Below are 13439 nucleotides of genomic sequence, written 5' to 3'. Positions count from 1 at the left end.
AGTTTAAGTTGGCCACGACATTATAAACCTGGTGTGTTTTCTGCTGACAGTTTAAGTTGGCTATGACATTATAAACCTGGTGTGTTTTCTGCTGACAGTTTAAGTTGGCCATGACATTATAAACCTGGTATGTTTTCTGCTGACAGTTTAAGCTGGCCATGACATTATAAACCTGGTGTGTTTTCTGCTGACAGTTTAAGTTGGCCACGACATTATAAACCTGGTGTGTTTTCTGCTGACAGTTTAAGTTGGCTATGACATTATAAACCTGGTGTGTTTTCTGCTGACAGTTTAAGTTGGCCACGACATTATAAACCTGGTGTGTTTTCTGCTGACAGTTTAAGTTGGCTATGACATTATAAACCTGGTATGTTTTCTGCTGACAGTTTAAGCTGGCCATGACATTATAAACCTGGTATGTTTTCTGCTGACAGTTTAAGCTGGCCATGTCGCTGATGAGGCTGGCCTTCAGCCTGGAGAGCTGGGAAGCCTGTGGAGGAGCACCAGAGATGACAGGGGAGGAGGCACTAGCAGAGGGTAACAAGTACATTGACATGGCCCTCAAGATATTCCAGGAGGTCAGTCCATAATTATAACCATTTAAAGGATAAAATATAGGATGTGGCGTGATATATAAAAGTAAAAAAAATGCTTTCTTCCTTGGGCATAAAAATGGCTTTAAACTACAATTCACCTTTGGCCACAGGGGTCAGGTGGAAATTAAGCAGCATGCTATGATTGCGTCAACTGTGATAGTGGCTGAAACAACCAAGCTGTGTGACTGGGGGACCAGAGCTAAGGGATGTTGGTAGTGTTGTCATGCTAGAGATTTCCGTGGTATTCTGTCATATATATTTCTGTCTTCTGTTGAACACTGGCTGGAGTTGCTACGATAAATGACGTAAAATTTCACCCAAAAAATGCATATTTAAAAGTAAGTTCATGTAAATGTCGTACAGTGTTACCTCTGGTGGTGAAACGTTTTTCCATTAGGTTATATGTATGTATGTTCCCATCTTCATTCACCATAATATGGCTGAAATATTGCCAATGTGGCAGTAAGCCATGGTCATTCACTCCTCTCTTCGAAACACCATTCTAAGGTCAATAGAACTTGTTCGTTAGTTATTGCTGAAATTTTAGATCATTTATCTGGATGGGGATCAGTGATCAAAGGTATACATGTATTTATTTATTTGTTTGATAGTGTTTTCAAAGGTATATTTATTTATTTCATTCGTGTTTTCAAAGGTATATGTATTTATTTCATTGGTGTTTCGTGCCGTACTCAAGAATATTTCATATGTGCAACAACAAGTAGCATGATGATGAGAGGAAACCGGGTAGAGTAACTCACGACCATCCACAGGTTGCTGATGGATCTTCCTTCTTATGACTGGAGAGGAAGCCAGCATGAGCCGGAGTCACTGTGACCATGTTAGTGAGAGGCTCCTGGGTCATTGCCCTGAGATAGCACACTAACCATTAGGCCAGGGGTGGCCCTAAAGGTATATGGTAGTACGACTGTGGTACACTTATGATAGACTTGTGGTCGTTGCCCAATAAACTAACAGACCAGCCGTGATGGCTCAGTTGGTAGTTTGTCGCTTCTGGGGCAGTAGATCCAGAGTCAATCCTGTGTTGGGTCACACCTAAAACCTTAAAAGAGGAAGTTGTAGATTCCTCAATTGGTGTTCAGCATTAAGGGGATAATGCAAGGACTGGTTGACCCGTATCAGTATAATGGTGGGCTGCTTACTTGCCTTCGGTAGGCCATCTCACTGAAGCAGTACTAGATAAAAGAGCAGTGGAAATCCATCCTTCAACAAGGAGGCACATTACACATGCGATGTTAAACCCTAATCACTCACTCGTTCAAAAAAGTAACAAGAAGTTGTGTTTGTGTTTACAGCAGCTGAATGACATGGGTCATTATGCAGAGGCTCTGATGACAAAGGGTGTCCTTGCACCTAGGGGCAGCATGGAGCAGCTAAAGGTGACTTTAGTTAACATGACTATACATGTAAATGTGTTAAGCAGTTGTACATTTTGGCATTTTTGTTTGTTCTTTTGTTTTCTCCAATGTGTACTTAACCTATGTGCAATCTGTAAAGAGCTTAAGTTGAACACTTCAAACTCATGAAGATTTTGTAATGTTGAATTTCCTCATTTTTAAAGTGATTAACTGCGTAGAAAATGTGATCTTGTCAGAGGAACTGCTCATACAGGGAACGTGTCTGTTTAGTGAGAGTCTCGCTGTTGTGTATTACAGTACTACAACCAGGCTATGGACCTATGTATGCAGATCTACGGTGAGTACCACATCCTGACTTCCCGACTCTACATCAACATTGGCATTGTGTACGAGGACAATGGGGACTACAAAAAAGCTTATGAGTACTTCAAGAAGTGGGCTCGTGTGAGTGAGGAGATACTAGGGCCTGAGCACCCTAAGACCCTGCGGGCTAAGGGCGTCCTGAAGGAGCTAAGATACCGGCAGATCGCGCAGCAGCTAGGGGAGTGGGATTATGAGGAGCACGGGCATCAGAGTAGTGCAAACGATGATGACGACGAAGATGTGGACAATGGAGAGATAATTGATTATTATGACGATATTGTTCAGGCCTGGAACGACATTCACCTCCATGGGGATAATAATCTACAGGCTGAGCTGAACAACCAAGATAACAACGAGAACTTCCCCAATCCTCCAGTAAGAGAGGTCGCCATGAATGCCAGCAACGAGAACAATGTGGAGATCGCATTAAATGGCAGCAATGCCAACAATGTGGTGGACAGTAATGTGGCAAACAATGATCAGGATGATAGCAGCAGTGACGACAGTGACATAAATGACCACGGAGCGTTGATGAACGGCTACTACGATGAGGACCGTGATAATGTTGACGAAGGCAATAATGATGATAATGAATTTGAGGACAATGATTTGTCTTATGATGATAACTTTGAAGATTATGATGAACAATACATACTTCACCTGGACAATGAGCCTGTCATTGACGAGTTTAATGTGCAGGGTTTGGACTATGGTGATGAAGACTGTGAGATTGTAGAAATGGCTGAACGCGACGTCATTTACAATTACCATGACAACCGGTATGCCAGTGACCGGTCAGACACAAACTAACACTCTGTTTCTGTGCTAAGACTGGTTTGTGTATACATATGTATGTCTAAAACATGTCGACATTTAATTATTGTTAGGTGTAGATAGTTAGGAGATACCTCGTTAAGCTTGCATTATTGACACATTTCTTGGATAAGTGAAGAATTTGTACATATTTCCCAAGACAAGGAGTTTCAGTTTTCAAGTTTTTGCCGTAATAGTGTAAGTATGATATTAATCAAAGCCATGTACAAACTGCCAGACAAACACTTATACATCTGGAGGCATCTGCAAACTAGCATTTGATTATCATACTAGTATTATATGAGACTTTATACAGAATACAGGAATAGAGAAGAAAAACGGTAACAGTTTTTCTCGTCTTTCCCCTGGTCTCATGATGCAGACCTGCTTTACAAGTGAAGAAGGGAGGCAGAAGGAAGGGACGGGGGTTTAAGGGCCCTAGGTTTGCTGTTGCAGCAGTCGTCAATACTGCATAGTAAACTAACTTGTGCACAATATTTTGCTGTCGCTAAGAGATTGTTTCTGGGTTTGTGTTTTTTCGGGACCCTGTGGTGAATGCTGATTGATTTTCATGTACACAAATTTCTGGCCCACTTTCACTTTTTTCTATTTCACTTCTTACATCATTTCCAGAAAACAAATTGACAAAAGAGATGTTCAAAGTTGTGCCACAGTGTATGCTGTGTGAATATAAATTTAAGTGTTTCTTTAGTATTTGGTAGTCTTCAAAGCAATCTCAAAGAAACCAGCCCCACCCATCTTCTCAGAGAAATTAAGGTTGTTTGCTGGTGACATTTTGGTGGCAAACTTTAACACATGTACACTGCATGTCACTGCAGGCTGTTTTATGGCAATATCACACTGGGTTACTTTAGTTGTAATGTTATCTAGATGAGCATCGGCATGACATTACAGCTACATTATCGCAACAACTACGTTGTAACATTTTGTAGCTTTTAGAGGCCTGTGCCCTGTATTCATGTCAAAAAGCCAACAGGAAATAACTCAAATTGTGGATAGTACATTGTTCTGCAGTAAAGAATCAGTTTACAAATTTTAAATTGTTTTAGAGGAAAACATTTTAATTGTCGCAGTGTTTGAGTTTTTGACTTATGTACTAAGATATTTGATAAGTATGGGCCGCTGTTCCACAAGTAGTGGTAAGCTACATTAAATCCAGCTATGTGGACAGATGCCACTATTCGCAGTTAACCTACACGCAATGCAACTGAATCTGGTTAGTGACCGCCAAATGCTAACGATTGCTCAAAACTGTTGAAGTCAAATGCTTTAATAGGATTGCAAGTGAACACATATGCCAAGCTTTTGTCTCCTGTGTTGCCCGGATTGTTACAACCAACTGTAAACACATTTGATTGTTTGCTGGAATAGGATCCTGGAAATTTGTTGATGTTCCCTGGTTATATAAAATTTTGTAGTAAGTTCATGGTAGGATATTAACAAAGTTAAATACATTTGAATTATGTATGTATTATTTCACTTGATGATTTTGACAGTTATATGTTTTTTGACCCACCAGGTGTGGAAGATGTTGTTATATTTTGTACTGATTGAGTACACCCAGACTTGTGATGAATGTTTCACCAATGGTACATGTATCAAAAGAGCCAAAAGCCAGTTGAATTTCACCAGCAATCTGGCTTGATCCCATCCGTACATCCCTGAAATTGCTTCCATTAGAGAGTCAATGTTTGTCAGCACCTTACATCCCTTCGTCTTAGGAGATGTTTTGTTTTTGTACCCTTTAGCCTAATCGGTGTATAAAGCCCACCATTATTTTCATGTTTGCTAATTTCTTTATCTCTGATCCTGTCTGGATATTCTGAGGCTAGTTCCCCAATTACCGTATTATTGTTTTTCCAGCAAAAACTAATGATGTTATCTAATTTTTTTCGATCTCAAATTTTTACTCACTAGTTTTTTCTCACATCGTCGATTATTAAGCTTGTCATCCAGACTTGGCTAAAGCTGAAGTTACCATTGGCTAAAATTGAGCATGATGTCTACCATGAGTAGTATAACCCACACATCTTAATTAAAGAGCTACTAATCTGGGCAAAATGGGCCTGAATGTTTATACAGGGTGCCTTCTGGAATAGACAGGGTTCAGTTTTTCAGAGAGAAACAGTGGTTTAAGAAAGGTGGATCCAAAAGTTAATTATTGATTGTTTTCCCATAACTTGGCTGATGTGACTTTGAATGAGGCAGACACAGCTTTCTTGTTATTCAGTTGTCATGACGCCAAAATCATATCATAGCATTGGGTAGAGTGGCTATGTAAATCAGCTAAGACGTACGGCTTGTTCCTGCGTTAAGTGAAGTCATCAGACATCATTGGAAACGCACACAGTACAGTTTGGATATACAAACAATACTCCAAGATTTCACTCAAGAAATATATTGGTGCTCTTCAAATTGGCTGAGGTCCTCAATCCTAATCATTTAAAATGTAAAGTCTTTGAAACTGAAGTAGCTCTTAATTATCACAATGTGTCTGATTAGTATTGCTCTCCTGTATGTATTTTTTGCACGCAACATAGCAATAGGCATTGGGTGCCTCTGTGGCTCAGTTGGTTAATGCGCAAGGGCAGTGTAATGACCCAGGAGCCTATCACCAATGCGGCCGCTGTGAGTTTGAGTTTAAGGGCTCTGCTCAGTTTCCTCCCACCATAATGCTGGCTGCCGTCATATAGGTGAAATATTTTTGAGTACAGCATAAAACACCAATCAGATTAATAAACAAATGAATAGCAATGGGCATTCAGTCATTTCTGACAACCAAAGTTTTGGTGAGAAACACCATTGGTGAAGAGCTTTCAAAGAATAAGTTATTTTCTGTTTTTAGGAGCTCGTTGGATGACCAGAGGCCCTTTATTGTAGCTGATGACGATTTTGTGACTCGTGTATCTGTGTACATAGCCACTATTCAAAAACTATGTATTAAATGATGGGTAGTTAATGCATGTACATAGCCAGTATTTGTGTATGCATACATTATGTATATATTACCAGTGTACGTGTAGATCTTGTAATCCATCATAGCTGTACATGTATAGCCTACACTGTACGTCCATTTTCTTCTGGGAGATATTTATTTATTATTGGCTGAACTACACACTTACGTATTACACTTTATGTATGGGTCTATTTGTAATGGCATCTATGAATAAGCCAACTTCATACCTTGGGACATGGGGATTGAGGGAGGGGCTTGCAGAAGGTGACACGGCATGATTTTGCAGGCTTAATGACTGGCTTTCCAACCAGCACGTGATCATGAATCAGTGGACTTTCAGTATTAAGTTTTCTTGATCTAATTTACATAAACTTCCATCAGTGCTTATAAGTGCTTAGTCTAATGTACTTTTTTTTTCCCTTTCATTGATAATAATGGTGATGATATTGTTTCATTATGTCACTAGATGCAGATGGAAAAAAACTAGATTTGCCAGCCTTTTGATGGGGCCCTAGTTTGTATAATTGTGTATTTTTTAAAAAACATACATGCATAATGCCCACGACTTCTGTCTAGAGCTTTATTTTTTGTTTGTCTACACAATTCATGATCTGGTGTTTTAGAGAGTCTTTTATTGGCTTGAAAGATAACTCTAACATGTCCAGGACATATCTAAATGTGCAGTTTTGACCTGTATCAGAATGATGTGGCCGTTTAAAATGACATGACTGCTTTTCAACACAGTAGGGTAATTTGCCCATATTTTATCATGGCAGTGTTCGTCTTAAGACAAAGCTACCAACAGAATATCACTATTTTTGCAATATTTTGATCCCTAAGTCCATATAAGAAGATAATTCATACAGTTAATATAATCCTAGTTGTAACTGCAAATACATGTATACTATAAGTTACGAAATAAGGTTCAAGCAGCTATGCTGGAAACCTTGTTGTTTCTCATTATTATTCTGTATTCCTAGAATCCATTATGACTGCTGTAGCCGGGAATCTGAAATTATGATACATGTATAATAGTATCTAGGTAAAATTGTACCATTAGACCAATAAAATTGGCTACATTGGATCAAAAATCCAGAATTTGCCCAAATATGCCATTTAAAGACTAAACTGAAGCTAACACAAATTCGTTTGGGACATGCAGTTTGATGTCCATGTTGGATTACAACATCAAACACAGAAATCCTCTAAACATCTCTCTGAGAACAGGGCACATCCTATTGAAACTTATTGTTTAACAATTGCTACACAAGGCACAAAGATATATGAAAGCTAAATTTTCTTAGTATGCCAAAACCTCAACCTTCTTGTGTATGAAAGAGCAACTTTCAGTGCAATTTATGCATATTTTTAATTTGATTTGGAGACAAAACTACAGTGGATGGATTAGCCATTCTCTGAACTTCACAACAAGTATTTTCCAGTCAACACAGAATAAAGCCTTCAGAATATGCTTGAATAAACACTGTGAAAAGGTTGAAGAATTACAGTAAGTATACTTACAGGCCAATGAAAATGCCTCAGAATAGAAAAAAAATTAATGTATTTGAACAGAACAGTAATGTTCCAGACACAGCTTGATAATGCACAAAATGTGATTTAATTAAGCCTGAACATCAGTGAAATAATAGATCCATATACTAGTATCTACTGTTACTGGACATGAAACATTGGTTAACTGTACCAGTTAACAGTAAACACACCCTGTGATATGGCCTGTTTTTAACAATATGCCTTTGGATTTGAAGTTTATATTAAAAGAAACTTATTGATCTATTCAAGTATGCTAATGTATATCTATGTACATTGTAAATGGATGGCTGCATGATATAACTCCTATTAGTTCCAACTAGAGACTTCTATAAGTAAACACAACTGTCAAAATATAGATCTCTCTATACCGTTATGTATATATGTAGGCCTACAGATCATATATGCTTTGTCAGTTTAGTACGGTGAGGGTGGGGCTGGGGGTGTAGGGGGAACTATAATTATTATTACATGGATGTCATTTTGCTGCTTCTACTAAGATATAATGACATATATTGATAACTTGTATGTAATTATTGCACGCTGTATGTGTAGAAATGTAAGGCCCATCTAGCTTTGGTGTGTTCTATCTCAACACTGTACATGATGCGTGCGTGGTGCGTGCTGCCTACCTCTCAGCTTCATGAACTCTTCTGTACACGAGGGTAAAAAACGTGAATGATCCAGAAATCCAAGCGCTGTGTAAAATGAATAACTATTTTATGTCTCCCAAGCGAGCCTGGTGAATAAGATAGTCAGGAAGTCAGATACCAGTATGTTTATTTGAGTGAATGAATAAATATTGAATTCACCGTTCTTAAATATATTAATATATATAGTAGTCAGAGAAAGTGGCAATTGAAGGTCTTGAGAAGTATGAAATACACACATTTGAGAAATTAGTATTGTTTTCTGAATTCTGTTCTTAGTGCAAGGCACTTTATAGCATTTTGATTGACAAATATTGACATGTAGTTTTCTATCCTGCAGTTTATTATGTGAAGTTGCTTAACAAGGAGTACTTTTTGTACTGTGTTTCCTTCTTACTCAAGCAAATTGACTCCTTAAATCATATTAGCTTACCTGGGCTTAGACTTCTGTATGTGATGATGTCAAATTATTGACTAGAGAAATTCAGCCTCTGTGGCCCACATGCTTAATGTGCGAGCACATGACAGTGACCCCAGGGCCTTTCACTAACGTGATCAGTGTGAGTTCAAGCCCAGGTCATGCTGGCATCCTCTCCAATCATACATGTACAATGTGCCAGCAACTTGCAGATTGTCGGAGGTCTCCCCTCACGCTCTGCCACCACAATTTCCTCCCACCATGCTGGCCGTCATCGTATAAGCTTGAGTTCGGCGTAACAATCAAGTCAAAGTGAGTTACTGGAAAGAATCTTTAATGGAGATAGCTGGCTAACAGGATGTACGTGATCAAATTGATTGTTACTTGTCTCATCTTTGTAGTGGTGTTTTCAAAACTATTTCAGGATCACTCGAGCATATCTTACACGTAACATGGCATTCAATGCCAGAAGCTATTAAGTTATTGAACAATTAAATCATAAGCACACAAAAACAAGAAACAAACATGTCTTTCAATTTAAAAACCAAATGTTTATAAGATTACTTTCTGATTTGAGTTGATGCACCAGATCAGTACGTGTTTGCTTTGTTTACAGTGATCATTCATACATATCCATGATATAAATGTGACATTTTCTGGAGGAAAGCATCTTTACATTTATAATTTTGCCTGAATTTGAGAAAAGATGTGTTTATATGATTTATGACACATGCAGCCATTCTTCACTTTATTTGCGTCAGTGCATTCTGGGTAAAAACCTGGGTGTGAAAGTGCCATTTTCATGATCAGGTTTGTATAAGTAGGACTGCAGTTTTGAGGAGCTGCTTAACTTTAATATGCCACATGTTAACTGTTGTGTGCCAGATTGTATACAGACAAATCAAAAACAACCCTTAACACACATGTAGCAGTATCATATGAACATGCCTTTTGCGGACAACATCTTATGACAAAGAATCGGTGATGTAATCAGGTCTCGGGGGGGGCTTTTTGAGTTTGCCGTCATAGCTACAGGAATACACCATCATGATTCTTCACAACATTTACATTGAAAAAGAGAAATTTTGTAATCAAAACAAACTAGAGTCAAGTGTATAAAGAAAAATATAACTTCAAACAGGACGATTCGATTCACTTATGTATTGTAATATTATATTGTCTATAAAAATACTTTCTAAATTTTTTTTCATAGTGTTTTTATACATGAGAATATTATGAGAAAATCTCATTTCCAGAACAACAAATGACTCATGCTGGCATTGGGAATGTAACTTTTTATATTCAACAAAATCAAAAATTTGTATCCTTATATTTCAACACATTACAAAAAAATTATAGTAAAATGCAATTTTAACTAGCTTTTTCATATACACATATATAAAAAGTTGAAGAGTATTAGCAGTTAAATTAGCACATTAATCAAGACCACTGAAATCTACGTACATTCAAAAAGAATACATCCACTTTTATTCTTTAACTTGAACAAGAGTTGAGAATGTGTAAAATTTCTTTATTTATTTGACTGTTGTTCTCCGCCGTTCCCAAGAATATTTCTATGGATGTGTAAAAAGAGCATCACAAAATAGTTCTGACCATGTTATGGAAAGAAAAGTTTTATCACCAGACTGTGAAAATGTCATGTAACTGCATGCATTAGAAGTCTCTTATCACATTTTTAGGAACACATCTGCTAAAATGCTGTATTAATATAACTATATTTGTTCTGTGTCTATCTATATACCTATGTATTGTACTCAGACACACACAACAAAGTGAGCACCAACCTCATATCAATGTAAACCTGCAGTATTTTTTACAGTATTGTATGTGAACACGGATAATGTATAAATCCATATACCGTTACAGTTACGGTAAGTGTGAAATGTCATGAACAAACTTCTTGTAATGTATTAAAACACATGCAAAAAAACACAAAGTTCATCACTACTTGATCACATATTCCACAAAAAATTGCAAAATCAACAAATCTTAGTCTTGCTCATGTAAATATTGCAAAACATGAAATTCATACATAAAGTTAATCAACCAACCTTTAATCATTTCAGTAAACAGTGTTTCACTAGAAATCTGTACAAACTCTACTCTTGATTCTGCAAAACATGGAATTAATAATAGTATAATAGAAGTACATGTCATGCAATCCATATCTATTATTTTATCTGTGACTCTGCAAAGTACAGTTACATCTCTCCACAGATATACACAGGTCTACTCTTCTTATTTTCCAATGATACATACAGTACCAATGTACACTTTTCAGTCTTCACGGATACATTATAATGTGCCAATGTACGCTTCTGATTTTCCAGAGATACATGTCAATGTGCACTTCTCATTCTCCAGAGATACATGTCAATGTGCACTTCTCATTCTCCAGAGATACAGGTCAATGTGCACTTCTCATTCTCCAGAGATACAGGTCAATGTGCACTTCTCATTCTCCAGAGATACAGGTCAATGTACACTTCTGATTTTCCAGAGATACATGTCAATGTGCACTTCTCATTCTCCAGAGATGCAGGTCAATGTACACTTCTCATTCTCCAGAGATACAGGTCAATGTGCACTTCTCATTCTCCAGAGATACATGTCAATGTGCACTTCTCATTCTCCAGAGATACAGGTCAATGTACACTTCTCATTCTCCAGAGATACATGTCAATGCACACTTCTCATTTTCCAGAGATACGTCAATGCACACTTCTCATTCTCCAAAGATACATACCAATGTGGATTTCTTTCTCCACAGATGCGTACCACTGTACATTTCTCATTCTCCACAGATACATATCTATGTACACTTCTCATTCTCCACAGATACATACCTATGTACACATCTCATTCTCCAGATGCATACCTATGTACACATCTCATTCTCACCAGATACATGTCAATGTGTTCTTTTCATTCTCCAGACGTACATATCTATGTACACTTCTCATTCTCCACCGCTACATACCAATGTCTACTTCTCATTCTCCACCGCTACATACCAATGTACACTTCTCATTCTCCACCGCTACATACCAATGTACACTTCTCATTCTCCACCGCTACATACCAATGTCCACTTCTCATTCTCCATGGATACATATCTACGTACACTTCTCATTCTCCATGGATACATATCTATGTACACTTCTCATTCTCCACCGCTACATACCAATGTCTACTTCTCATTCTCCACCGCTGCATACCAATGTCCACTTCTCATTCTCCACCGCTACATACCAATGTCTACTTCTCATTCTCCACAGATACATATCAATGTCCACTTCTCATTCTCCATCGATACTTACCAATGTCCACTTCTCATTCTCCACAGACACATATCAATATCCACTTCTCATTCTCCATGGACACATATCTATGTACACTTCTCATTCTCCACCGCTGCATACCAATGTCCACTTCTCATTCTCCATGGACACATATCTATGTACACTTCTCATTCTCCACAGATACATATCTATTATCTATGTACACTCCTCATCCTCCAGAAACACATGTCGCTGTCCACTTCTCATTCTCCTGAGATACACATCTACATACACTTCTCATTTTCTTGAGATACATATCTATGTAGATGTCCTTTTCTCCAGAGACATACATGTACATACATTTCTATTCTCCAAAGATAGGTCTAGAATGCACTGCCAATGTATACACTTCTCATCCTCAACAGATAAATTCCAGTGCATAAGTACTCTTCTAATTCTCCACATCATGTCCCAATGCGTATGTACACTTCTGATTCTTGATAGACACAAGTCACATTACCATTCTCCCTCTCCACAGACACAAGTCACATTACCATTCTCCCTCTCCACAGACACATGTCAAATTACCATTAGCATTCTCCACTGACACGTTAAATTACCATTAGCATTCTCCACAGATACATGTCAAATTACCAAAGAGCATTCTCCACAGATACATGTCAAATTACCAAAGAGCATTCTCCACAGATACATGTCAAATTACCAAAGAGCATTCTCCACAGATACATGTCAAATTACCAAAGAGCATTCTGCACAGATACATGTCAAATTACCAAAGAGCATTCTCCACAGATACATGTCAAATTACCAAAGAGCATTCTCCACAGATACATGTCAAATTACCAAAAAGCATTCTCCACAGATACATGTCAAATTACCATTCTCCCTCTCCACAGACACATGTCAAATTACCAAAGAGCATTCTCCACAGATACATGTCAAATTACCATTAGCATTCTCCACAGATACATGTCAAATTACCATTAGCATTCTCCACAGATACATGTCAAATTACCATTAGCATTCTCCACAGATGCATGTCAAATTACCAAAGAGCATTCTCCACAGATACATGTCAAATTACCAAAGAGCATTCTCCACAGATACATGTCAAATTACCAAAGAGCATTCTCCACAGATACATGTCAAATTACCATTAGCATTCTCCAAAGATACATGTCAAATTACCAAAGAGCATTCTCCACAGATACATGTCAAATTACCAAAGAGCATTCTCCACAGATACATGTCAAATTACCAAAGAGCATTCTCCACAGATACATGTCAAATTACCATTAGCATTCTCCACAGATACATGTCAAATTACCAAAGAGCATTCTCCACAGATACATGTCAAATTACCAAAGAGCAT

The 13439-nt window shown here is 37.8% G+C and overlaps 1 protein-coding gene across 2 annotated transcripts in view; it reads left to right on the top strand.

Moving 5' to 3' along the window:
• The window catches only part of LOC135469866 (TPR repeat-containing protein DDB_G0287407-like), a 32516-nt gene extending 23707 nt beyond the window's left edge, over positions 1–8809 (top strand). Inside the window, exons 21-23 of one of the 2 annotated variants that reach the window (XM_064748490.1) lie at positions 435–578; positions 1916–1996; positions 2273–8809. In XM_064748490.1, coding sequence (XP_064604560.1) covers positions 435–578; positions 1916–1996; positions 2273–3148 — 1101 coding nt within the window. In that variant the 3' untranslated portion in view covers positions 3149–8809. Of the gene's footprint in view, positions 1–434; positions 579–1912; positions 1997–2272 lie in introns of both variants that reach the window. The other variant, XM_064748489.1, reaches the window with a different exon arrangement.
• Positions 8810–13439: the final 4630 nt, after the last annotated feature.

The sequence above is a fragment of the Liolophura sinensis genome, chromosome 7, assembly GCF_032854445.1.
Source record: "Liolophura sinensis isolate JHLJ2023 chromosome 7, CUHK_Ljap_v2, whole genome shotgun sequence".
NCBI lineage: Eukaryota > Metazoa > Mollusca > Polyplacophora > Chitonida > Chitonidae > Liolophura > Liolophura sinensis.
The sequence above is the reverse complement of the archived record's forward strand: the minus strand, read 5'-3'. Positions and strand labels throughout refer to the sequence as shown.